The sequence below is a fragment of the Punica granatum genome, chromosome 4 (genome assembly GCF_007655135.1).
Source record: "Punica granatum isolate Tunisia-2019 chromosome 4, ASM765513v2, whole genome shotgun sequence".
NCBI classification, from domain to species: Eukaryota; Viridiplantae; Streptophyta; class Magnoliopsida; order Myrtales; family Lythraceae; genus Punica; species Punica granatum.
In genome coordinates this window covers 5,927,027-5,953,477 of record NC_045130.1, presented here as the reverse complement: position 1 = coordinate 5,953,477, position 26,451 = coordinate 5,927,027, and the positions used below count along the sequence as shown (strand labels likewise).

The window sequence follows — 26,451 nt, the reverse complement described above, 5'->3', positions numbered from 1 at the left end:
GTCTGATATGTTCTTGAACACAAGAATCCGAATATTGCGCAACGAGGGACGGCAAGATTGCCATCACTGCTGCCCACCATATTTACTTATAAAAAAAATGGGGGTTTAGAAAAGAAAGCGAAATACCAATTCATTTAGTAATGCGTGCATATACAAATCAGAGATGAGCAACAATCACATATAACGATCGAGCAGAAACGAACGGTTAACTAACTGGTCCTATAAACAAGTGTTCGACTACTGCTTGTTCGAACACAAACTTTGAGCAAGTAGTGCTGGGAGAGAAGCTTTGTAAGCTTCTGATACGGACTTGGCGGTATCCGTGAGACTCTGCTTCATCTCCGAGATTTTGCCTTCGACGTATTCCTTGTACTCCGAGACTGAATCCACCATTGCTAAGAGTTCGAGGGCGCACCTCTGAGTTTCTTCCTCGCTTTCTTTGATAGCATCCTGCAACTTCAACTCAGATGCCTGTACCCAAAAAAAAAAAGACTCGAATAAGCCGAAGTTATCCACCAGAGATTAAAAACTTTCTGCCAACATCTTACAAACAGGAAGACGAGCAACAAGGAGAGTTTCCATGTCATAAAAATTGTTAGCGCCATACCTTAAGAACCTCGGCAGCTTCTCTTTCCACAATACCCATGTTGTGAGCCTCCGTCCGAATTTCTTCTGTAATCTTTTTAGCTTCGAGTGCACATCTATGAACATATTCCTGTGTTTCCTTCTTCAATGAATTCAACCGAGCTTCAAGCTGGCAGTTTAAGCAATCAGACAAGAAAAACGAATATATTAGATACGACAAGTTACATCGAGGCAAATACCGTGCTACATCATCTAGAACCCCTTTAGATCAGCCTTATCATAGTTCACTATATTCAATTGGAACCTTTATGCATTCCGATTCCAACAGACACCGCAGTTCTATACATCATACTAGCATAAAGAATCGTGTTAAACAGTGTATTCCACTCACTTCCTCTATACGGGAATGTAGAGCCGCAACACGGTTTCTCTTTTCCTCAATCCTCGCAAAATTTTCTTTTAATTGCCGTTGAAGAGCAATCATCTCCTCCAGTTTAACCACCGAGCTTTTGTTTATTTCATCGGTGTGTGAATCAAGTGCTGGTGTAATTGTCGACTTATAGTCAATTCCCATCACCTCAGCAGGCGTAGTTCCACTCGGATTCAACACGTATTGAAGATTGCTGCCAAGCTTTAACCTTTGAACAGACGAGCAAATTGCAAAATCATGAGACAGTCCCTAAACAAATGCAAGAGACATCTCACAGTTAATGGTTCAAAGCACTAACTTGCGGATTGTCTTGTTGCACTCCTTGGCGAGTTCCTCGAGTTCCTTCAACTTGTGCCCGATTGTTGAGTCGAGATCCCAGCACTTCTCCTCGAAGCTATTCCTCTCGATTCCGGCTTCAGCGATCTCTCTCTCCACGGCCTGCATCTCCTTCTTCATCCTCTCGGCATCCCTGGTGTTGAACGTCTGCGACTGCACGGTCTTCTTCAGCCCCTCATTCTCTTCGCAGATCCTCTTCCTCTCCTCTACTTTCGTCCTCAGCTCCTTCTCCTTCTCCTCCAAGTCCTTCTCCAGGACTGACATTTGCAGATTGATCTTCTCGATCATGGTGTTGAACTTCTTAACATCGGCTTCAAGCACCGACTTCTCCTCTTCCTTTTTAGGCAGGTCAGTACTCTGCTTCTCCATTCTCGCTTTGAGCTCATCGGCATCTCTCTCCAATCCCTTCACCTTCTCGACCACATTATCCCTCTCCTGCTCCAACTTCTTCATGAAATCGCCATCCAAAGCTTCAACAGAGTCGTCATCCCCTCTAATGAAGTGCAAGTAGCTCTGGAGCGCATACTCGTACATGGAGTTTTCATGAGCAAAGGACGATTGATTCGAAGCTAAATCCTCGTTGTACATCGCGATCTGCACGAGCCAGTGGAGGACGGCGACGAAGCCGGGCCAGGCGTGGGGGGTGGCGGGCGTACGAAGGGCGGATTTGGTGATTTTGAAGGGGCAATTGAGGGATTTGAGGATGAACGGGAGGTCGTCCTCCATTTTAGGGTTGGGGTAATCGAGCTGAGAGATGATGAAGTTGACGATGGAGGTGATGTCCTTAGCGGAAGGGAAAGTGGTCTTGATGAGGTGAGGGAATGAATGGGAAGAGAGGTAGGCGTTGATGGCCCGGACGGCGGACTGCTGGTAGGAGCGGTCGTTGACGAGATCGGCCGCGGCGGTGGAGCGGCCGACGCCGATAGAGGAGGGGCGGCTGCTGGCGAAGCTCGCGTCGGAGTCACGACCCCCGCCGTACTGACGGAGGTCCAGCGACGGCGGGGGCGGCGGGATGAAGGACTGCTTCGGCCGGCCACGGCCTCGGCCTCGGGCCTTCATTTCAGTCGCTGGAGGAGAGAGTCGGAGAGTGTGAAGTGGGATTCAACAGCGTTTCAGTGTCCGTTCAAATTATTACTTTTATTATTTACTTAATTATATATTTGCTGAAATTTTATTTTGAGTTTTCAGTTTCAGAGGTTTTCCCGCTTCAGAAAAATGGGCTGGGCCAGGCTAGGCCCAACTTCTGAACAAATGGACAGGCCCATTTGGTAGCCATTTTCTCGAATCAAATTGGGCTATGAGATTGTACGTATGGCCTTTATTAGGGGAGACAAAATATCGACAAATTTTTATTTATTTATTTTTTTTTTGGGGCCAAACATATCATTGTTGAACGTGAACGAATCAAAGCTAAACGGTGCAAAGGCGCTATACGTGGTTCACTCGAGGTCAGTAACTGAGTAGTTGTGCAGCTTGTGCCGGTGCGTACCCATGGATGACGGTTGTATCGGAAGAGGCCATGGTACTACGGCACACAATCCAACCTAGACACAACTCCCTCACCTGCGAGCAAAAACAAACAGGCAGGCAAGTATACTAATCGAACATTGGAACCGCCTTGTTAGTGAAATTGTCTGTACTGGTCGATGGCACGGCCTGTTTAAACACAAGAAGCACTTGGTCATGACATGAAACATGCAATCTATATATTAATTGAGTCAATGGCTGTGCCGATTAATCACGAGTACTTTATATCTATCGAGTACATCTATCAATTGCGCTTATCCACGCAGGCCATTCCCGGCACGACGTTACGCATGGCCAATGATTCTATTGTCGTGGCTGGATTGGCATGTACCAAATTAACAAGATGCACAATCTTAATACACTTAATTTCATCAATTCCGAAAGGAACGACTTAATCGCCATTCGGAACATTTGAGAAAGTCCATCGAACCGTAGAAACAAAACATGCATTTATTCCATTCATTCATCTTCTCGAGATTACAAATTCAGGGGCACACCCCACAATAAATTAATTACAGGTGAACTTGAGAATTGAGATTTACTGTACCTGAAAGGAAAGCATAATTCACAGAATCAAATGGAAATTAAATACAAATACACAGTAAATACAAATTACACCAGGAATTCAGAACAAGACATCGATAGATAATTCCATGGCAACTGAGGACGAGAAAGGCAAGCAATGAATCGTACCGATCCCCACTTTCCTAGTCAAATCCCTATTTTCTAACCTAATCCTAATGTTCTTTTCCTTTTTCTTGTTCATTCTTTTCTTCCCTAACTAAAGACTGTCAGATATTTGCTATCTCGCCCCTCCATTTCCGTTGCCTTCTCTACGCCTACGTCTCCTTCCCGATCGTCCCAGGAGCACCCTCCCCTGGCGCTGGAGACGCCGGACCAACAATAAGCTGCCATCAGCATCGTCAGCTTGATCATCGTCGTCGTTGCTATCATTCCCATTATCTTGATCAGACGCATCAGACCCAAAAATAGGGGTCTCACGGCCCACCTCAGACTGCCTAAACCGTCTGCCAAGATCAACGTTCCCTCTCTGCCCAAATGCATGCATGAGTAGGAAAACGTTTACCAAATTGCTATCGAACCCCACTTCTAAGCCACCGCTGCTGCTCCTCTCTCCTCCTGCCCCTCCGCCGTCCTCTGCACTGAACCCAAACTGACTCCCTTCGATGACATAATCCCCAAACACCATTGCCCCAGGCATTGTGGACCGTATTGTGCTGATCACATCATCGCGCTCCCTTTCCCTTTCGAGCCGTCTCCACTTCTGCTCCAGGGCAGGGTCCACCTCCCGCGGGCGAGCAGAGGGGTGCTCCACCCTCACATGCTTCCTCAGCTCCTTATATGTCCCGACAAATGAGCAGTTCTCCTGCATGCATGTCCTCTCTTTTGCATTCAGATATGCTCTAGCAGGCTCCACCACGGTCCAGCCTTTGACCTGGCCTCTGCAGAGTGGGCATTGAAGCTCTGGTACCTCACACTTCTGAGTGGGCAAAGCAGAAGAATCTGAAATAACAATCGGATCATTGGTCGTGCCTTGACCCGGCCCCACATTGTTCGACATGGTCATTTTGGTGTAAGCCTTCTTGTACTGGTCAAGGCAGTTGGAATACCTGCAGCTCGTTCCGCACATGTAGGGGCGGCAACCCTTTTCATGGGAGGAACAGAGGAGGAGAACAGCATTGTGAGGGTATTCCATACAAACAGAGCACATTGCATCTTCCCAGTCTTTCTTTTCCGCTGCCTTGTGGCATTTTGCTGGGCACAAGTCCGAAATGCTCTGACCCCACTTCCGGAATGGATATGGAGTTGGTCTCAAATGTCGAGAGGCAATCCTGCGGCGTCCCTTGCTACCTTTTGCCATTGCTGATGTGAGCCTGAAAAGAACATCCGCAGAACTTTAAAGCACCATATCATTATAATCCTCATAAATGGTCATGGACGAGGAAAACCAAAATGATGAGAATTTTCTTTAAGCTAAGTAGAACGCAATTCGGAAGAAAAGCTTATGAAGAGACTACTATAGCACTATGCCCAGCTTCAATTATTGCAGTCATCACCTCAGGATCTTAGAAAGAGGACAAGGAAAAACATCCATAAGGTGAAATGGACCATTAATGTTCCATTTCAGTCAGAACAAGGCAAAGATACAACATACAAGATTAAAGGAGTCAATCCATGCTGCTTCAGTGAAGACAAACACACGTCAATTAAAGGACGTCTATTCCCAGTTTAATGAAGATAACCATGCATTCCAGCCATGTCTCTGTCCTGTTTTTCCAAAAGCATCTTTCAGGACAATGGGAGCATCTACGTTGGGAGAATATGATTCCTCGTTTAACGTAGATAACCATGCATTCCAGCCATGTCTCTGTCCTGTTTTTCCAAAAAGCATCTTTCAGGACAATGGGAGCATCTACATTGGGAGAATATGATTCCTATATCGCAAGTAACCTGAAAATGTTACATGTTGAGTTTGGCTAAAGGGCTGAACAACTAAGCCAATCCGTCACCAATCCGTCACCAACTTTCTAACTCAACTACCACTGATCCAAAGCCAGTATTTATTAATTATCAGACTGAGTAGGCTTAGACAATAATTGTCAAATTCAAAGTTCCTAAGGGACTAAATGAAAGACAGACCCACTTACACTTCTCCAAAGTCCAAATTCAAGTGTCTATCCTAAAGCGGACTCCGGCTCAAAGCCTCAGAAGCCATGATAGCAGATTCCCTGAGAAATGTATATAGGTTCAACCATGGCATAGAGAATGATAGAATATCAAACCAAGAAGAAGAGGGGCGGGAGAGAGAAGAGTGAGAGAAACAAGTTGAGGAGATCCTTACCAATTTTGCAGACTACATAGTTCGAAATCGACGCAAATGACCAAAACCCTTCTAAAGACATTGAAAACGTGAAAAGAAGAGAGCCACTTGCACCCACAACTTCGCAGTCGTCAAACCCCTGGACGTACTGCAACTCAACAGAAAAAACCTACACTGGGAAGACTGGAACTTCCAACAAAAAATGAAGCACCCCAATTCACATCCATTTGCAATGAAGAAAAACTCAATAAGAAATCTACCCAAAATTGAACAAAAGTTTGCATAGCATATGCTCTATCATTCGAATGATATCCCGGAACAGCAAGTTACAGGATCATCAAGCGAAGGAACAGGGAGGAGCCTCACCTCCCGGGGTTCTTCAAAGAGATCAAAAACCGAAGACGATATTCAGGTGGAGGGACTAAAGCGCATATATATATCTGATGGGGATCAGAACAAAGCACATCCAAGCTCAGAGATTTCAGTTCGCAGGCTGGCAACGTGCTTGGGCAAGGAATCACAAGCAAAGACAGATAACAAACCCGATAAAGAAAAGCAAGAAGGGAACATGTAGCTAAGATTCCAGGCACATGGGCAGTGGCGTGATCGACAATCTCAGATCCATTCAGGAATATAATAATCCAACCAACGAATGCAACCAACAAAATTAGATTAAAAAAAAAAAATTTGAAGATATGGTCTGCTCAGGAAATCCAATCCGGGATGATGCCGATGATGTCAACAGGGGTTGAAATTGGAGAAATTACGATTCAAGATTCAACAACAAAGCAAAAAAAAAAAAAAAAAAAAACCTAGCGTGATCCAGTTAATCAACAAATTGCGCTCCAAATGGTTCAGAAGCTAGAGAAATGGTTCGCGGGAGAACAATTGTCCCTTCTCTCAACAGCTAGGGCAACAGAAATGCTTGCAGCCAGACGACGGACCAGGAAGGACCTACCGAAGAGGGAAGCAGACGGTCGAGGAGGGAGGGGGGGAGCTCGAGAGAGTGAGAGAGCTGAGGCGATGGGATCGATGCGGTGCTGCGCTTGTCAGAGGAGGAAGTTGCGGGGGAAGAAGAAGAAGAGAGAGAAACTCTCAAAACTTTTTTTTATAACTTCTCTCACCTCATCTGTCTTCTCTGTCAATCGTCTGGCTTTTATTTCAAGACACGAAGAAGAAGAGAAAATGCTTTGCTAACGAAAATGAAAGACCGATCGATGGAAACGAAATGACAGAGAAAATCTGAGAGAGAGAGAGAGAGACGCAATTTAATCGGATTCGTCGAGTCGTTTCTACGCCTCTCTCTCTATGTATCACTCTCTCTTTTATTTTGCTCTTTTTTTTCTCATTTTATTTTTATTTTTTAAGTCGGGTTATTTTTCGAACCCAAGGAATGGGAAAAATTTTAATCGGGCGTCGCTCATCTACTGTGGACGAGTGATGCTCGATCAAAAATGTTGTAAGCGAGCTCTTTGCATCGCTCATCTAATGTGGACGAGTGATGCCCAATCAAAAATGATATAGGCGAGTTTTTTTTTTCTATGAGGCCTTGTAGTGTATATCGTATTCAACAGTTCAATAGGCTCTGGTTAATCAATTCGAGCTGTGCCGGCTCATAAGGGGTAAAGCTCTCCTAATTATATTACATATATGTTTTGTTTGGCATTAAAACTCAACTCTATTTTAACTTTGAATATATAAAAATTAATTCAGTTGTAATGATTGTATTGTTGAATAATGAAAATAGTTTAGAGAAAATAATGATTATATTCTTAAATTGTAGAAAATGTAATGAATAATTGAGATAATTTAGTATTAAAAATTGAAATAAATGGTAAAAAAATTGAAGAAAAATAGAAAAGTAATAATTGTGTTGTTGAATTGAATATAAGTGGAATTTAGTTAAAAATAAGTTGTAAAGATTAGAATTTTTATTTCATGAGTCTTCTTCATTAAAAAAAAAAAAAGAACTCTTCGTATGGAAGTAAAGGTGGGGGACAAAGTGTTTGCCCCACGACAACTCCCCTAAAGAAAAATTGGATGGTTTATATGTGGTGAGACCCAATAACTTATTCACTTAAAATTTTGGGTTGCATATAGTTCGAGCCCGTATAAGTCCGGTTCAACAAGTGATATCACAGCTAAAAAGATAACGATCTTGGAGAGACACGCACATTGCGTAAGTCCACATCATGCCTAACAATACTAGCCCATGCTCCGGTGCTGCAAGTAGTACGCCTCAAATGGGCAGCCGCAACCAGGATGAGGATCTCGAGGTAAAGTCGAGGGTGGCCTGGGCCGAGATATAGATTACATGTCGCCACGCGAGGGCGGGTGATAGAAGTAAAAGTGGGGGACAAAGTGTTTGTCTCACACTGACCCCGGGAGGAAAATTTGAGAGTTTATATGTGGTGAGGTCCAAAAACCAATTTTGGTTAGATCCTATGAGGCTATTTTGTTATTTTGAGCGGTGGTGGTTGAGGGTAATCTATAGAGAATGAGGCCTACTAATTTTTTAGTATACACTCTTGTATTTGGAAGATTAAAAGACTAATTCAGTTCGAGTCAAGTCGATTTATAGAAAGTAAAGTTATTCTAACGTGAATTTTTTCTATTCACAAAACTCGAACTCAATATCTTATTTAAGATTTAAAGTTGACACGAAAGATGGAAAATTTTACAGATAAATCGAGATGATCTAAACCATTCATTCATGTACATAAAAAGTACAAAAAAATTTCATTCGTGATGGGCAATTACTAATCATGAGTATCACATTATCCATTTTCTTACGCGAGAAATTAGATTGTAAATTTAATCATGTTTGTAATTCAATAGGGTTTTTTTTTTTCTTCGGTGAGGGCTCTAAAGAAAATTAAAAGTTATAATAGCGAGATAAGGGAGTCCCAGAGATATCTCTCGACAAAATAGGACCGAGATCATTAGGGATCAAAATGGAAGAAGTGAACTCCCAAAGACCGAGCATTAACTTTTCGAGTTAGTCGGTCTGCGCAACAATTTTGGCAGCGTTCGGGGAAACAAGCCGATCAAGTTTGGTCGCACTGGCAGAGCTTTGGGTCGTTTGAATAATGCACCCAAACTCATCATACGGCCTTCTAAAATTCTCCTGGAATATCTACTTGTTCCTCCAATTTCAAAGGAGCCAACAGGTAACTCCGGATATGCCATCCCAATTCAGCTTAGTGCTAAACGAGACGGAAGGATTCAGGTTTGCTACACAAAAATTGTGTGAAAAATGCAGCATGCCGCGAACTGGGGACTATTCTGAGCCACAGAGCTCGAGTGGTAGGGCAGTCCCCGAAGAACATAAAGAGTCGATTCTGAAGCTACGTTACAAGAGTCGAGACTCTTCGATAGTACCTATTCATCATCAAATAAGAGGCTCTTGTGGCAAAAATTACAATGACAAGCATCACATGTTTCTACATTAATTGGAAAACACAGGAAAGTTTGATTGAATTTTCAAAAAGACTCGCCGAAATCCTCTTATAACTTCGTGTGGTGGCAAACAATATCTTTTTCATATAGCACTCTTCGCGGCTTAAAACCATTGTGACCATCAAAATTCATATTTTCTTTCTTCATCGGCCCATCTTCGTTTCCTGTCCAAAGATACAAAAATTCGCCACATTCCCCATCCTGCGTCGTTTGATCAGCGTGCGCAGTACTTCTTCAACTCTATTCCATTGTTTGCTCATTACACTTCAACCGCGAACCCCCAGATCTATCGTACTTCGCACTTTGGTCGAGCGGATCTTTTTTGTCGAAATCGAACACTATTAATTTACCTCGTCTCAGAATCGCACTTTCAAACCTTCAACAAGCAACATTGCTCTTTTCGATCTTTTGAATTTGCTCGTCGCTTTCGTAGATGAGTGTGATTTTCGCATGGGAAGCAAATTGATCTTACGAGTGTGGACTCTGAGGCAATCACAATCGACACAAACAAAGAGGAAACTAGAGATTATCTTACATATACACCGAAAAAGGAAGCTACACCTGAAATTCAGAATGGCAACTGAAGAAAAGAGGGCAAGGCCAGCCAATCATTCAATCAAAATCAATCAACCGACCGATCCCCATTTTCCCAGTCAAATCCCTATTTGCTATCCCGTTCTATTCTAATCTTTCTTCGTACTTTTCTCTTCCCTAAAAACTGTGAGATATCTGCTATCTCGGCCCCTGCATTTCGGTTTCCTTCTCTGCACCTACGTCTCCTTCCAGATCGTCCTAGGAGCACCCTGCGATGGTGCCGGGGATACCGGATCAACGATAAGTTGGCGGCATCACCATCGTCAGATTGATCATCGTCATCATTGCTACTGTTCCCATTATCCTGATCCAACAACCGGGGTGAGACGGCCCACACCAACAGCACCCTCAGACTGCCTAGACCGTCTACCAAGATCAGCATTCCCTCTCAGCTCCAACGCGTGCAAAAGTAGGAGAATGCTTACCAAGTTGCCAGCAAACCCCGCTTCTAAGGCACTGTCCGTGTTCCGCTCTCTACCTTCTCCATCTTCCTCTGTACCAAACCCGAACTGACTCCCCTCAATCACATAATCTCCTATCACCATGGCCCCGGGCATTCTGGACTTTATAGTGCTGATCACATCATCGAGCTCCTGTTCCCTCTCGAACCGTCTCCACTTCTGCTCCAGGGCGGGATCCACCTCCTGGGGTTGGGCAGAGGGGTGCTCCGCCCTCACGTGCTTCCTCAGCTCCTTGAATGTCCCGACAAATGAGCAGTTCTCCTGCATGCAGGTCCTCTTCTTTGCATTCAGATACGCCCTAGCAGGCTCAATCACGGTCCAACCTTTCACCTGTCCTCTGCAAAGAGGGCATTGAAGCTCCGAGACCTCGCACTTCTCAGTGGGCTGAGCAGACAAATCGGAAATATCCATTCGATTAACGGCCGTGCTTTGAACCGGCCCCACATTGTTCAATGCGGTCATTTTGGTGTGAGCCTTCTTGTACTGGTAGAGGCAATTTGAGTACCTGCAGCTCGTTCCACACATATAGGGCCGGCAACCCTTTTCATGGGAGGAACAGAGGAGGAGAACAGCATTATGAGGGTATTCCATGCAGACATAGCTCACCGCGTCCTCCCAGTGTTTCTTGTCCACTGCCTTGCAGCACTTCATCAGGCTCAAGCCTGAAATGCTCTGACCCAGTTTTCGGAATGGATATGGAGCTGGCCTTAATTGACGGGAGGCAATCCCACGGCCCCCCTTGCTACCTTTTGCCATTGATAATGTGAGCCTGAAAAGGATAGTAGGAATATAAATCAGCATATCATTATAAATAGATGGCCAGTAAGCTCAAAATGTTACATGTGCAGTAAGACTAAGGGGTTGGTCAACTAAGTCAATCTATCACCCATTTTTCTGCCTCAACGACCACTGGCCCGAGACCAGCATCATTAATCTCAAGATCAGCTGGCTTAGGACTGTCAAATCCGGAGTTCCTAAGGTACTAAATGAAAGGCAAGCCCACTTACAGTTCTCCAAAATCCAAACTCAAGTGCCTTTGGTAAAGTAGACTCCAAAATTCAGCATGAAAGTACCCATGAATGCAGACGGACCCCAACAAACGCATATAGGTTCAACCATGGAATACAGAAGACAGAGAACCAAACCAGAAGAAACGCATGTAGGTTCAACACGAAGCCACTTGAGCCCACAAATTTGCAGTCGTTCAACTCGTTAAGAAATTCAATTGGAAAAAACCTATACTGGCGAGAGCAGCACTTCCAACCAAAAATGAACCATCCGTTTTTTAATTTTAATTGCAATGAGAAGAAAAACTCGTGCTAAATTTCCACAACTCGTTAAAGAAATCTATACGGCAAAAGTTTGAATAGCACATGCTCTAACATAAGAATGAATCCCAAAAAAGTAAGTTAAGAAACAGGGAGCCTCACCTCCCCGGTGCTTCAAAAACCGATGATGATTCATAGTTAAAGGAACCAGAGCACATTTGCATCTAATAAGTTGAGAACAAATCGAACCACAGACAACGTGCTTGGGCAAAGAATCACAGGCAAAGACAGACAACTAATCCAATAGAGAAAAAGCAAGAAGACAAATGCTAAGATTCCGGGCACATGGGCTGTAGCATCATTGGCAATCTCAGATCCATCAGTAATATAAAATTCCGACAAATGCTACCAACAAAAATAATCTAAGCAGATACACATAAGGTTTGGATTGGCCGGAGGTCCTGAAATTTATGACGATGATGTCAACGGAACAGGTGGAATTGACAAAAGTACATCTGACGATTCAGCAACATAATCTAGCACAGTTTGAAACAAATTCATGTTACAGAAGCTAAAGGAATTGAGCACAGGAACACAAATTCTCTTGTCTAGGGCAACAGCAGACGGACCAGGAAGGAAGGAAGGAGCGGAAGAGGAACTTACCGAGGAAGCTGAGAAGCTAGCGAGATGGGGTGAGGGTGGAAGGGAGATTGCGCTTCGAGGCGGATGGACGGGCAGGGCTGAGCTCAGGCGATGGGATCGATGGGCTGCTGGAGGCAGTTCCCGGCGAGTGTGGAGGGAAGAGGAGAGAGAGAAAGAGCAACTTCAAATTTAGAGAGGGAACGAAGCAATCTTTAATGGGATTTTAAAAAAAAAATTAATTAATTTTTTTTGTCAATATCGTCCAGTCGTTTCTACGGTCCTCTAGTTCATGGCCCCTGCCAATAGAATTCTCAAGGGCAGGGAAAAAAAAAAAAGAGAAAAAGATTGCAGTCGATTAGGTCATGGTCGTGTAACATTGCTTCTTCGGTCCAAAGGACAATTCTTGAATTTCGCGGCTGAATATTTAGTAACGGATCCTCGTACAAGGAGAATAACGTTTTATACAAAATATCAATCGACTAATTTGTGTATGTAGTCGACTAATTAATTTGTATTGTATGAAATGTTATTTTTGTCGTATGAAACCTTATTCTTGAGTATGAAAATATTTCGTACGAGGGCTCATGACTGAATATTCAGCCATGCGACCCAAGAATTTTCCTCGGTGGAAATGAAGGAATTCACATCACACTTTTTTTTTTCAATTACAAAGAATCTCATCAAACCGAATAAAAAAAGAGATTATATAAATTGTAACTGGAACATCTTGGCGAAAATTGGATGCAAAACTTTTATTCCACATGAAATGTCTTCGGTGAAATTTCAATGAAGAACTTACAAGTTGTGGTCGGTAAAAACTTTGCATTTAAAACACGTAAATTCTCAAATTACAATGATATTATAGTCTTGGCAATCAACATTTTTATCTATGTAAAATAAGTCGTATATTATATTAGTTGTGAACGTGAAACTATGTGCAAAAGCAATATAAAATGATCGAACTACTAATCAATAGTAAGAAAAAATAACTTAGGTAGCTCATCTTCAAAATAACTCACGAATCCGTGCAAAAAAAGATGAAAATTTGAGACTGACAAGTCTAGGTTTGCGTATTTGAGATCCATAATAAAAAGTGAAAAAAGAAAAAGATGAAATTGAATAACTCTCTTAATGATAAACGTACTGTTTAAAAGCTTGTGTCTGGTGATAACAATATATATTTTTTAAAGTTGTTCACAATTTATGTGTATTACTTTCTATTGTTTATACTGAATATCAATTTAAAAAGTATGACATAATTAGTTTTTTGAAAAGTAAATATTTCTTTTTTCAGTAATTTTTGAAAGGTAAATATATATAAAAAAGCACAATCTAATTTATTTTTTGAAAGGCAAATACTTGCATGATTTATCTATGAAAAAATGATCTACAAACATGTTTCAAATCAATAATCCGTCACTTATTTTCCTTAAATAAAATCTTGACTCTCGAGTTCAAGTCAAAATCCATGAGTGGGAGAGCTTAATCGTTTTAGTGGGTTGAGCCGATTCAAACTGAATCAAGGTCCCTTGAATTTCTAGATATCAGAATGTACGCCAAAAAAATGTGTCTAATTTGATTTTTGAAAGCAAGTATAGTGTATTAATTCAGAAAATGAATGAAGAGTTCCACAATTTGTAATTCATAAAAATTTGAAAAATAAAAAATCCAATAATAATTCATTCAACGACAAGATGCTCTGAGTCCCTAATAACCATCAAACCGACCCATCATGTTTTGGCTTTCATATATATACATATACAAATGTAAGTTACTACCTGAATTTCCAATAATTCGATATACTTACCAAACACAATAATATCACATTTTTGCCTAACAATTCAAGATAAACAATTCCATAATTAAAAATTTCCTCTATAATCTTCATTCTTACAGTCTAATAATACTCAAACTGCCCCCAAACCATGCACGATGATGTGGTTCCTAAGGATATATAGCACGAAGAGTAACTTTGTGGGAAAGATAGATCGAATTAAACTTCAGCACCACATTAGACACCATAGACGAAACACAGACTGCTATACACCAATTGCGCCCGGTAATAATGTGACATTACAAAAGAACACATTGGAATACAACTTCCTATATTAACTTAATAATGAGGACTCGGAATCAAATGACCCTGCTGAATCTACAGAAGGCTTGAATCTCGGTATCCTTCACTTTCGAGGTGAGAATAATCCACCCGTCTCCTCAAAAGAATCGTGAATTTGAATTTCCTTTTTTTATAAAGTTTCCGTAAGATGGACGGACATGCTACAAGTCTTTCTTCCTCTTGATACCCGTTGGTACACCGTAACACACCGGCGCGGCGCCAATCAAGAAAGGCAGCATGCAGGCCTTGCGTGCCTGGCCCATGAATGAGCCTATCCTTGCCCGACTATGATTGCAGCAATGTATACAATCTTGAGATTCCGGGGCTTGCTGCTTCTTGGGCAATTTCTTGCTATTCTTGCCAGTACAGTTGTTTCTCAGGTCCATTGCCTCGAACTCTTTTGTTAGGGAGTCACACTGGGTGCATATTCTCGTGGCATTTGACCTCTCTTCCAACCAAGCATCAAGCATGGCCTTCCCAAAGCGATCGATGTCCTTGTCTGTCACTTCCCATAGATTGGCAACAATCACAGGAGAGCCTGCAGCTAAGTATGCAAGAGGCATACCTTCAGGTGCATAGGAGCCATGGAGAGAGAGAGCACCACTGCTGCATCCCATCAGAAAAGTAGCAGCACAAGTCTCAAGTTTCTGAACCTCATGCCGTGGAATGTATTGAGCTCCTAAAACCAACATAACGAGTAACCAGTCAGTGCTTTCTTAGCCCAGCCAGCCACATAGTAAGACCTGCCGTATACAGTTTGGCTGGAGAACATATTTTTCAGAAACCAGACACGATGTCAAAACCACAGCACCCCACTGATGTAAAAGCTGATTTTTTGTTTTATGGCTCTTTCATTCCACTGATCGACTAATAGGTCCAGCCAGATTTACCACGACAACAATAAAGATATTTAGGAATATAAACTAAATAAAGTTAACCAGAGGGGACTGGGTTAGAGTCTTAGAGAGATACACTTCTGGTTTACAGGTAGCATCACACTGGTTGGACAGGGGAGAGCAAGAATCGAATTGTTTAATAAGTTCATTCACTTGTTCAGGTTTCCTTTGACTGGACTAGCCAAAGAGCCCTGTTCCGCTTTAGACAGGTCCAAACAGCTAGTCTGCTAAAGCTTCATAGTGCTTGATTACAAAAGTATATATAAGAAAGAACTTACCACTTCCATGCCCGAAATAGATAAATAGATCATGCTGCTGCAAGGCACGGGCCAGCTCTTCAGTAGCAGGCGGAGATCCAACCTTTCCCTGTATAGTTGGCACACAAACCCAACTATATCTTAAAATAAAAGAAAACCAAATTTTAACAGTGATCTATGATTTATGTGCATCCATATGAGGAGCGATGCGAGTAATAGAAACTTGCCTCCAGCTTGTGATCTCTAAACCAGTTCTCGAATTCTATCTGTGTGCTCCTAAGGTCACCACCTGGGTTCAACAGGAAAAATGCATCCAAGGGATCTATGAAAGGGAAGGCAGCAGCCACTTTCCCGACATGCTCTCGACGGTTGCGGCTTCTGTCTATGGTCACTGAGATGCTGCCCACAGAAGGCATACGGTAAACCTCCTGGCTTCTCAGAATAGGGAAGTTCTCCCATGGGAGCATCTGCAGATAGTTTATAAAGAAAACATGTCATTAGAGGGAAAGTACCATCATGATACTACAGAAATTAGGCATAATGACTTCATGACTAAGGACATTCTGTGTTCAGTTACATCGTATATAACCGAGCATGGCAAGAGCATAAAGAATAGTATTTGACTGGTACCAGCCATACCTGCACTTCGCAATCAAGCACTAAAATCGTTGGTTCTCTATGTGCGTCATCCTCCACTTCAAGTTCACTAATAGCCTGTTGTACCAACTGAGAAGCCAAACTTGATAGTTTATCAGCTCTATCAGATGTAGAAGTTCTGTCTGGTCTTGCTTCATCATGCTGGGTAATGCAGCAAATATGGCAACTTCTTTTTGAATGTAGCTCAGGAATAAAAGTTTCGGCTTCAGAGGCAGATTTTGCACCTCCGAGTATCACTCTAACTAGAGCTTCACTTGCATCCACTTTGCATTTAGATTTCAAGTCACGCATAAGCTTCCTATGCAGTGAGTCCAGGTGACTGGAATTAATTAATCCTCCAAGTAGCAAATATTTCCATGGACCTAACCACAAGTCTTCTAGTTTCCTGTTGCATTTTGAGAACACAAGTAAGTACCAAGAAATTTTTCTAATATATAACCAAGAAACCATAGAGCCACATATGGCCAAATACATGCATCTCAATAAGAGAGTAGAACTAAGAAAATAATGTACCTAAGCAATTTATTGAGGCGGAGATCAAGATTTTTTCTCCTCTTCCACCATGACAGCCTATTTTCTTTAGTATCTTCCAAAGGATAATTTGAAGATGACAGGTAATTCTCCTCCAGTATCTCTTTGTACGTAGGAATGACATCATCAATCACAGTAGAACCCCAAGGACAATGCCAGTGTTTCCCCGAACATGTCACGTCTGACAACTTCCCAGAGCCTAAAGTCCCATCATCAACAGCATCTGAAAAATAGTTGCTACTATTATGACATGCTAATCTTGTCAAAAACTGAAAGCAAGGAGCAGTAAAAGAACTCAGTCCACTTTAGTTAAGTACCTTCTAAAATTGGGTCCAATGGCTTAAGCAAAATGATAGGCTGGTCTTCTGAGTTCAATCGAGACAAGAGAAGCCATGCACGAGCAGAAGAAGAAAATAGCTCTTGCAGCAAACTTGAGTCAGCATCCCCAAGAACACTTATACAAATGATTGTGGTGCAAGGTAGACTCTTAAAAAATCTTCTTACCCAATCTTCAAGATCTTTCACAGACTCAGGTGCAAGCCTGCAGCAAGAGACAAAAATGAAAACATTATTTAATATAAACCATGCAACAACATATAAAAAATGTTTGCGATTTGGACCTGGGAAGACTGAACATCTCTGCCTTGATGGAAGTTGAGTCTGTAACAGTGGAGCCCTGGAAAATGAAAGCTGTCATGCAAGATAAAAGGGATGCAATAAAATGAACCTAACACAGGACAAATGCAGTGAGAGTACCTGAAGGCCAACATTGTCTTGGACTTTTTCCTTCTGAATGATATGAAGAGAAAATTGGTGGTTCAAATGGGAGCCTATTGAAGCTTGATGAAAATATGAAGCCCAATAATTTTCAGAAAGTGCGTTGCGAGACGAAGAAAATGGTTCACTTGAGGCAGAAATTATGTATGTAACGGCGAGCAATCTAGCCACCTGTTCACATTAGACTAAAGTAAATCGAATGCCAGGTCGGCAATGCAGCAAAACCCAAACAAAGTTGGACATCTCCATAAGCAGAGAAAGTGAGCTATCAATCATAAGATCTCTCTGACACTTCCTATGAATGAAGACATACACTAATTACTTTGACAAAGAATAAAATGGCCTTCAAACCATTCAGATATTAAGCTACATGACATATGACTTTATGAGAAACTTACAGAGTGAGTTGTCCTAGAATAATTGGACATGCTAGGAAATGGACCACGAACTACATTAAAATATGATGAGGCCAGTACCATAATCATCAGATACATAAAAACATGAGAGGTCACTAATTAATTCACCCAGACTTAAAACACTTTTTTCCAAGAAGAAATGCAGCAACTAAATAGATAAAGAGAGTGCAATCCATGAAATATTTATTGCACTGCATCCAACTCTTCAGCAGCATGCTGTAGAAGTCTATGAATTCAAAAAGAAAAAAAAGGGATCCTAAACTCTCAAGGCAATCCAAACGGCAAAACTAGAACAGTTTTAATTCAGCTGGTTTTGCGGATGCTACCAATCACCGAGAAAGGTAAGAAATCAACCTTTTGTGCAAGTGCTGGAACCTCATGGCATAGCACAAAGGCTAGTTTCAACCATGACACAACTTGCTGTAGCTGAATTTGAGCAAGATGGCAGCATTTATTTCTGGCGAAGAAACAAATGGAAGAAGGTAAGAAAAAATCAAAGATTGCAAGACCATCATAGAAGAGCAGTAACAGCAATAATTCCTATGATGTATAATTCTTTTACCTTTCACTCTGCCTTCGGTAACTCTTCAACAAGAACCAAGACATGCTGTAAAGTACTACAGCACGTTCAATAGCTAACATCTCCCCTGAGAATTCTTTCCCAATTAAGTCAACTGAAACATGAGACAGTTCATTGTTGCTTCCACCGGCTAGGTTCGATATGCTTTGCAAGAATATTTTGTGTGTTGTATGAACCTCATCAAGATTTCCGATGCATTTTCCTGATTATGGAAGACCATCATTAATTCCAATATGACTGAAGCATATTTTTAATGGAAGGGACGCAACAAACGATTTGGACTACTAGATGCTTACTGAAAGGAACAGAGTTGACCTAATGATGCAAGACCTTTAACATATCAAACTTCATGTCAAAGGCAATAAGCATCAAGTTATTTATCATTGTGTCTTCTCTTATACAGCATGCAATTTGTATTCCAAACAGTTTCAGAATATAAGAAATATCCAAGAATATATAATTTTCCTACGGATCTTAATATGTCAAATATAGCCGAGTTTCCACTTTGCAGGAGTCTTTTTCTATGCCAAAATCTTGGACCCAGAGTTTCATCATGATCAGCTCAAGAAAATGTTATGAGATTCTTAGCTTTCAATTACCCAGCAACTTTCTATTAGCTGCAAGTTCATTAATCAGCCTGAATATAAGCTGCAATAGCAGCACCTGCAGGTTGAGTCTGTACTAATACTATTCAAGGTAGATTCAGGAAAATAATTATTCTGTCGGGTACCAACATACCGATGCCAATGAGTAGTCCCGTTGAAATCCGTCTACGGAAGAGCTCCCATCTCATATTTATGTAATTGTTCAGTAAACCAGATTTTGCTACATTCGTAAGAAGGCACCTCCAACACTTCATATTATTGCAAATGCATGATACTCCATTCCCTGAATTGTCTTGTTGTGGGAGTGAATCTGTCTGATTGGCACTAGATGAAGTCACTGGGCATGCCTCCGCATCACCTGACAACACTGCATTCTGCTTCGATGATCGGTACCTAGAACGGGTTACCCTTTTATTCGCATCAGAAATTATGCAATGCTCCTTCAACGAAGATTTTGCCACAGTCTTTGCTTTTCTACCCTTCGCGATTTCAATCTTCACATCCTGTTTACTTGCAGGAAGGATTTTTCTAGCAGCCAGCTGATTCACTACTGTATTTGTTCCTTGATAAACACCATCAACATAGTTCATCTTTTTTAGATTAGAGCTCTCTTCTTTTTCTTCCTCATGAACATCTGAGCTTTTCCATTCGAAATGATTAAGCTTATCAAGAGCTGATCTGAAGAGCTTTTCTGCCTTAGACAGCTTATTCATGCAGATCAACCTGGTGGTCCTATCAACCTCACTTCTAATTAGGTTACCAAGTTGGAGTTCAATACCAGCTTCAAGCAGCCAACAGCATCTAGAGCATGTGCTACTCATGCTACGCTCCTTATTCCAGTCCATCACAATTTGTTTTGCACTCTGCAGCTCTCTGTCTGCTAAATTCCAAAGTCGCTTCTTACAATACAGTTTCCCTGACAAGTGGTACCAGGTAAATATCACGCTTACTGACAAACAGCATATTATTGTCAAATAGCCAAGGTGGAAAAAAAGAAAAAGATAAAAGGGAGAGATTGGGCAATCTTATACCTAAGGCAGAGGAGAAGGTGACAGTAAAATGTGTCAAATCCTGCGACCAGGAAATGTCTTTTCCCCACAGGAAGAAAGTTTCTGCCTCTGTCACATTACCAATTAGTTCATAGATGGTCCCAACCTGCATAATAAGTAGAGTATCAAAACTGTTGTCTGTGTTAGTGAAGGAGAAGTGACTGATCATTTACAATCTGCTCATTTTGAACATCCTCAGACCCAAAAAAAGAACATGAGATTCAATAAAAATTGTGAAGTATAAACTATAAAGCAGTAATAAAAGTTTTTCTAACCTGTAAGGTGCTCTCGAGGTAACCCTGAAGTACATTCCATGGACTAATATGAGTGTCCTCCAGATTAAATGTGGATAACTCGAATGTCCAAACCTCGCCAACAACTGATCTAGATACCTGGAGATCCCTTACACTATATTTGTTCTTCTGGGTGAGTTCAGCAACCTCACCGTACTTCTCAGCTCGCTGTTCAATTGAGTATGTGAATTTTTCCTGAAAGAGTTTAGTACGTAACCTATGTGACTCTTTTGCACTTAGAAGCGCCTGCATGAAACCATAAGTAGAAGTGTTATTATTGGATTAACAACGTTTGACATCATATCATGAATTTAATTGAAAATTGCATGCAGAGAAGAACACTCAACATAATGGACATCTAGCTTAGAAGAAACTCTGACACTGCTACAATCCATCACTAAAGAGAGGAAGACTTAAAAAGGAAACAGAAAGAACAAATAAAAAATGAAATCCACAATCAACCTTGTAATCCACTGCGGACCCAATCAACACAGGAGGCTAACTGCAGATCGATTGTATATGCACCAAGCAATTTCAAACTAAATAAGAGTTTGTGTCGCATTGCCAGCAAGAAAACGGCACATTTCATCTGAGAGAGATGAGACAGTCATATGGCAGACCTAAATCATCCTAATGCCTTTTAATTTCAATTTAGCTTTAAGAAGCACTTGTTTACCTCGTGCAAACAACCACTTGAGATCAACCTTTCAGACAGATCATATAAGAGATGTCCAGCAGTGAAAGTGGAACGACTGTGTACTGGAACCTACAGAAAGAGCAAGTTACATAATTGTCTAAACGTGCAAAGGAGGAAAAAACTTCCACAAGGAATAACCATGGGGATCTTACACTCGATACAAGTTCAAGAACAGCCTCCTTAACTTCACCAACTGCAGTATCTAATTGAAGTGAAATTTCAGGATTGGAAGATCCTTGAGAACTGGCTGAACATATGAATGAAAAACTGTTCTGAAGTCCAACTATCAGTGGTTGCGATCCTTTCAGACAACTTATCCAGTAATCCACAGACGCAGAGTGCTCTCCAAAATGCTCTGACATAATCTTTATGAAAGCATTGCTTATGGGTGAAGTACAAAGGGCATGACTCATCCTTCTACATTCCCAAAAGTAGGACACACAATTCTCTAGTGGTATATTCTTACATCTAAAAACCTTCATTATGATCTTCCATACTTCAATTTCAAGGTGAAATGCAAAGCAGCCCTGGAGAAACAGAGAAGAAATGTCAGATAGAGAAAAACTCAAAAAACAAAACAATGCTTTGTATCTGAAATTTTTTCTCTGACCAAAAGTTGTACCTTCAATGCTAGTAAATCTAGTGTACAGGAGAACAATGTCAATGACACTTCAGTTAACACTCTGCTCAGTTCATCCGCAGAGCAATCATCTGAAGTAAAGATGCCTGACCAGAGGTTCAATGAAACAGTAATATCCTGCAATATTCCCTGCTTAAAGGAGGGGAAAGAGAAAGGGGAAAAAGCAACAATTAGGAAAGTAAAGATCCTGTTGTGCATGTTATATTGATAGCAGTAACCTTCAAGAGATCAATTAACACAAAATTGGAGACTAGCCTTTCACGTATTAACACCTTTGATTTTGGGTCAACCTCCTGGATGCAAAGTGCCCTCAAGCAATAAGCAGTAGCTAACTGGTGGCGTTCCAAGACAACATGAGAAAAAGATCCAGCAGCAGTCTTCTCCTGTTACATTTGCTAGTTAATTATAAGTAAATCCAGCTCAAGGAATATTAATGAAGTCAACACAACAAGAAGGACAGAGTAACTCACAGATGCTGCTCTTGATAACAACTCGATACATTCATTTAGGCTTACAATTCCATGAACTCCCAGAGTTTTTCCTCTTTCAATCAGTAGTCTCGCTTTCTGTAAAACATTATCTTGCAGATCCGCTTTTTCCAGAAGAACATCCGTAATTCTCATATTCATTCTTTTGCATAAATCTGGGCACCAAGAACTCATCTCTTTGTATGCAAGAAGCTCCTATAAATAATTGAAGTATGTCAGATATTCAGTTAATCACTAGATGGACTACGGCAATCCCCTCTCCTCCCAGACGACGATATGCAAGGCAGTCCTTGAACCACACATCAAACTCCGTGCCTGGAGGGGAAGGGAGAAAAAGGGTTGTATTTGTGACTAAATCCATACCTGCTCTGAGATAATGGCCAACATTCCTCCTGAAACTTCACTCGAATGTAGAAGCAATTCACATAAAGTTGATAATCCATTTTTTGCATTAGAATTCTTCTGTTCTTTACACTGAATCTGAAAAGCTATCAGAAGTCAGAATAAATCAATTTATTTGTACAAAACTTCCTCAGAATCTAATTATGGTATTCAGGAACTTGCCTTAGCCCATTGCTTCACCAGAGCCATAGGACCTGGTAGCCTACTAAACTTGCTTTGAGCAACCGACCAACTCCATATGGTGCTTAAAATTGTCTTTTCAAGCTTTTTACTGCCCCGTTGATGGAGAATATCCAAATAAAAAGCACTTCTTGCACACGCTTCATTAATGAAATCTACAATAGCATCATCTGAAAAATTACCAATTCCATGGGAATCGTGTTCAGACCTTTGGCAGAATAGCATGATGCATGTCCATGATGCCTGACAGGATAATTTCAGTGCCTTGGAAGCCTGCAATTATGCAATGAAACAACAAAAGAATTTCGTGTTAATAAATAAAACAAGTATAATATGAGATTCATAATGGAATGCCATGATGAGATCTCAGTATTGGACAGCAATTAAAATGCGAACTTCCACTTTGTCTCAAATAAAATTTGCTGTTTTACGCAAGAAGTACCTCTTTCACTCGCTTGTTTCTGTAAAGGACAACACCAATGTTGTATAGCGAGGAGAGTAGGAATTTTAACCCTTGCTGCTGAACCCACTGACTTGAAATTGTTTGCTCAATCAAGTTCATTATACTCTGGAAAGGGGAAGATAAATATGAGAACCAACAAAAACCAAAAGATAAAACAAAACAGCTATCTATACCACAAAATAAAATTGCAAACCTGCAGATTGAGCTTTGTTATTAAAGAGAGAGTGAAAGCAGCTACAGCTACACCAAGTAACATTTTGGAGTGATCTTCAAATCCATCTCTCTCCCTTTCATACATAGAACTGCATCCAGAATTATAAAACCAAACTGGCCCTTGTTACAAAAACAATCTGTTTGACAACAGAACACAATCCCAAAAAGGGTACAATCAATGGTGATAAACTCAATTTTTACAAATGCTTTAACATTGCCTGCCTGCATACAAGAAGCAGTACTGCATCACTTGCTTTTTTTATCCAACTTCACCTATCAGTACAAGTAGCCTTGAAGAAAATAATGGAAGAACTAATGCTTCTTCATGTGTTAATTATTCTCATAATGGAAATTGTCTAAAGACAGAGCTAAGTGTTTAAGAAACATCTTGAGGATGTAAGATATTAATATATTGCTTAAAGTTTCAAAGCCACATGCTGAATAGAATGTGGAAGCACCCAAAACACAGAATAAAATTTTCATACTGAATGTAACGCACATCATGAGTCAATCTGGGAAGAAACAAATTATTCCTTTTTATAGACTAACCTGCAATGGAAAAGCAAGACATCACAGAACTGATTTAAAGCACCCTGGACTGCACACAGGAGGGTAACAGCAGAGCCCATTTCATTTCCAGCAAGCAACTGTTTCCTTTCAACATTTACCAATTCAGCAAGTGGCTGACACAAAAACTTCAATGCATTCATATAAAGTGGAAGATAAGTTTCTTTCTTTTTACGAGTATCACTTTCAGCATCTTTGCAAGAGTCATTCTGACCATGAGCAATCTCCTTGCACTCAATCTGGAAGTAACTTTGCAATGGACCAAGCAGGGATGATAAAACGTTCAATCTATGCGCATTGACATATAAAAATCTCAATGTAGCACCGTCTTCCTGGCCTCCCGAAGATGTAGAACCACTAGGTTTAACTTTTGCATCAGAAAGATACAAACCAACAGCATACAACTGCAGGATCATGTCAATGGGCATTTGGACCTGTCAAACATGTTGTATCAAAATAATGGATGGCACAGCAGTTGCAACTATCATTAAAGCAAGCGGCTCAAGAGGTACCTTCTTACATGCCATTGCCTCTATATTGGCAGCAAACGTACAGATAAATTCATAACTTATGTTTCGGCATCTACTAGCACAATAAGAAACAAGTTCAATAAGTTCTATCTCATCGTTCTCCCTCCCCACCTGCAAAAAGGAATTGCTAGTAAGTGTACTTTCTAATAGATTCTAACTTTTCAAAAGCCTATCCAACGTATAATTGGTTCTGCAATTCACAATCCCAATCAGAATGCACAATCTAAGTTTTGATGAAGCAGATGGCATATTGTCATAGTACTACAGTTACAAGGAATATTTTGCGCCAATTCAGCAAAATGTACTTCAGTTAGGTGAATAAATCTAGCATGGATATATTTGGAGTTTAATGAAAGCAAAAACTAATATTATATGCACAAAACATCCATGGATCACTAGTGCTTCACACCATTAGTACCTGCTCCAGTTAGCAATTTAAGGTATTAAATAACTAGTTCACCTGCCTAGATTCCTAGAAATACCTTGCCATCAGGTGAGCCACATTCTGATAAACGATTGATTATATCAAGAATGAAAGAACTCCTCTCATCTGGTTCAGATAGCAACAAGGAACACATCCTGCGGGCGAACTGTACAGAGATAAATGATTAAGCATGAAATAGAATCCACTCCAGCAAAGGCCTACTCAGAATCTGAGATACACCTGACCTTAAAAGTTTGATCATTCAGCGGTGACTCCTCATACTGGGCCAAGCTGGCTAGTGAAAATGAACGGACCAAGTCCGCATCAAAACACTTATTCTCGGCAAACAAAAAAAGGGTGGCTTTACCCAGGTAGGTAACAAGCACCCTATGCAGTTTCTCATATGTATTAGCGTCGAGGACCCTGCAGGCACAATTACGAACAAAATTACCATAAAGTCATACAGATTCCCAACAAAGCCTACATAGGAAATGCTAGCTCAACATTCCATGGCGAAAGCAGCTCAAAAATAAATTCACGTCTGTTGAACAACCGCTGGAAAAATCATGAAATATCTGTTTTATGAGCTCGGACCTGAACCAAGGTATGGCTTCCTCCACTAACTGAATGATCCTCAGATAATCAGCACCATCCTTGCTCTGAACCATCGCCAAGCACTTCACAAGCACCACCACAATCTCAACAACCAAAATTATGAACTCCTTATCCTCGCCTGCCCCCTTCAAATCAGGCAAGAACCTCCCGTTCGCTTTCCCCTTTCTCCTCCCGCCCAAATCAATCTCACGGAGGCTCTCCAAAACAGCAAACCCTTCATCACGGGACTCATTGTACAATGTGCAGGACTCAAGGCAGCGGATCAACCTGAGCCTCTGCAGGTGGATGGAGTAGGGCTTGCAGGAGAGCTGGGAGGAGAGAGAGTCCAAGCAGCGGAGGCAGAGCCTGTACGTATGGAAGAGGGGGGACTGGTCCGGCCGGGGACTGGAGAGGAGCTTGGGGAGGATCGACAGGGAACGGTTGAGGAAAGGGAGGTACTGCTTCGCGAGAGACCGGATTAGAGCTTGCTGCTGCTGCTGCTGCTGTTGAGTGGCCGATTTGGAGGATTTCCTGGGGTTAGGAGCGGTGTATAGATCGGAGAACGGGCGGAGGTGATCGGAGAAGAGAGAGTGGATGTCTTCGGCACCGTCGGGGCCGTGACCGGAGGAGGAAACGAGGGATTCGAGCTTCGAGAGCAGGGAGGATTCCGCTGAAGAAGCAGGAGATGCCATTGCGGAGAGATAGAGGTGATTGAGCTCTCTGATGTTCGCTGAATCAGTTTCTTCTTACCTCCTCCTTCATCGTCGTCTTCTTCGGCAAGTGAGTTCAGCCTGAACCTGAGAAGTGAGCAATTGCCATGGCGGCAGCAAAATGGAAAAATGTGTCGGAGCGCCAACTGAACCCGCGAGCTTATCACTTTTGAAAAATTTCAGATCTGATGATGGGCCCTGGTTGGGCCGGCACTAAATGAG

The 26,451-nt window shown here is 41.5% G+C and overlaps 3 protein-coding genes and 1 pseudogene across 10 annotated transcripts; all 4 read right to left on the bottom strand.

The window, feature by feature from the left end:
* Nucleotides 1-104: 104 nt before the first annotated feature.
* Nucleotides 105-2,489, bottom strand: LOC116205876 (kinetochore protein NDC80 homolog). The gene is made up of 4 exons (XM_031538569.1): nt 1,314-2,489; nt 977-1,223; nt 608-754; nt 105-471 (listed from the first exon to the last, which is right to left on the bottom strand). The coding sequence occupies exons 1-4, from the start codon at nt 2,408-2,410 to the stop codon at nt 238-240; spliced, it is 1,725 nt and encodes a 574-aa protein (XP_031394429.1). The 5' UTR covers nt 2,411-2,489; the 3' UTR covers nt 105-237.
* An 821-nt stretch (nt 2,490-3,310) lies between these two features.
* On the bottom strand, nt 3,311-7,089 carry LOC116204047. 6 transcript variants are annotated; one of them, XM_031536093.1, is made up of 3 exons: nt 5,742-6,993; nt 5,548-5,628; nt 3,311-4,773 (listed from the first exon to the last, which is right to left on the bottom strand). In XM_031536093.1, exon 3 carries the CDS (start codon nt 4,758-4,760, stop codon nt 3,681-3,683), a length of 1,080 nt encoding a protein of 359 aa, XP_031391953.1. In that variant the 5' UTR covers nt 4,761-4,773; nt 5,548-5,628; nt 5,742-6,993; the 3' UTR covers nt 3,311-3,680. The 6 variants fall into 6 exon arrangements, 5 of the variants coding, with proteins under 5 accessions (XP_031391953.1, XP_031391955.1, XP_031391952.1 ...); XM_031536095.1 differs by having other exon boundaries at nt 6,679-6,993; XM_031536092.1 differs by having other exon boundaries at nt 5,548-6,993.
* Nucleotides 7,090-9,677: 2,588 nt separating this feature from the next.
* LOC116202582 lies at nt 9,678-12,360 on the bottom strand (annotated as a pseudogene).
* Nucleotides 12,361-13,947: 1,587 nt separating this feature from the next.
* LOC116203280 (separase) lies at nt 13,948-26,357 on the bottom strand. 3 transcript variants are annotated; one of them, XM_031534953.1, is made up of 27 exons: nt 25,520-26,357; nt 25,171-25,348; nt 24,984-25,091; nt 24,484-24,612; nt 23,954-24,405; nt 23,385-23,493; nt 23,171-23,296; nt 22,711-23,001; nt 22,510-22,626; nt 22,129-22,341; nt 21,931-22,041; nt 21,641-21,787; nt 21,171-21,545; nt 20,998-21,087; nt 20,304-20,567; nt 20,011-20,134; nt 19,113-19,895; nt 18,357-18,576; nt 18,149-18,251; nt 17,358-17,549; nt 17,222-17,277; nt 16,919-17,142; nt 16,584-16,824; nt 16,053-16,455; nt 15,641-15,880; nt 15,435-15,522; nt 13,948-14,939 (listed from the first exon to the last, which is right to left on the bottom strand). In XM_031534953.1, exons 1-27 carry the CDS (start codon nt 26,209-26,211, stop codon nt 14,422-14,424), a joined length of 6,594 nt encoding a protein of 2,197 aa, XP_031390813.1. In that variant the 5' UTR covers nt 26,212-26,357; the 3' UTR covers nt 13,948-14,421. The 3 variants fall into 3 exon arrangements, with proteins under 3 accessions (XP_031390813.1, XP_031390814.1, XP_031390815.1); XM_031534954.1 differs by lacking the exon at nt 25,520-26,357 and having other exon boundaries at nt 24,984-25,080; nt 25,171-25,321; XM_031534955.1 differs by lacking the exons at nt 24,984-25,091; nt 25,171-25,348; nt 25,520-26,357 and having other exon boundaries at nt 24,492-24,614.
* Between the last annotated feature and the right edge of the window lie 94 nt (nt 26,358-26,451).

Coding starts and splice junctions, on each gene's coding strand:
- LOC116205876 (XM_031538569.1), bottom strand. CDS start 2,410: ATGAAGGCCCGAGGCCGAGGCCGTGGCCGGCCGAAGCAGTCCTTCATC. Junction 755..976: donor TACATTCCCGTATAGAGGAA/GTGAGTGGAATA, acceptor TTAAACTGCCAG/CTTGAAGCTCGGTTGAATTC. Junction 472..607: donor AAGCTGCCGAGGTTCTTAAG/GTATGGCGCTAA, acceptor TTTTGGGTACAG/GCATCTGAGTTGAAGTTGCA.
- LOC116203280 (XM_031534953.1), bottom strand. CDS start 26,211: ATGGCATCTCCTGCTTCTTCAGCGGAATCCTCCCTGCTCTCGAAGCTC. Junction 22,342..22,509: donor TGGCCATTATCTCAGAGCAG/GTATGGATTTAG, acceptor AATTATTTATAG/GAGCTTCTTGCATACAAAGA. Junction 17,143..17,221: donor GAGATGTTCAGTCTTCCCAG/GTCCAAATCGCA, acceptor CTCTTGCTGCAG/GCTTGCACCTGAGTCTGTGA.
- LOC116204047 (XM_031536092.1), bottom strand. CDS start 4,760: ATGGCAAAAGGTAGCAAGGGACGCCGCAGGATTGCCTCTCGACATTTG.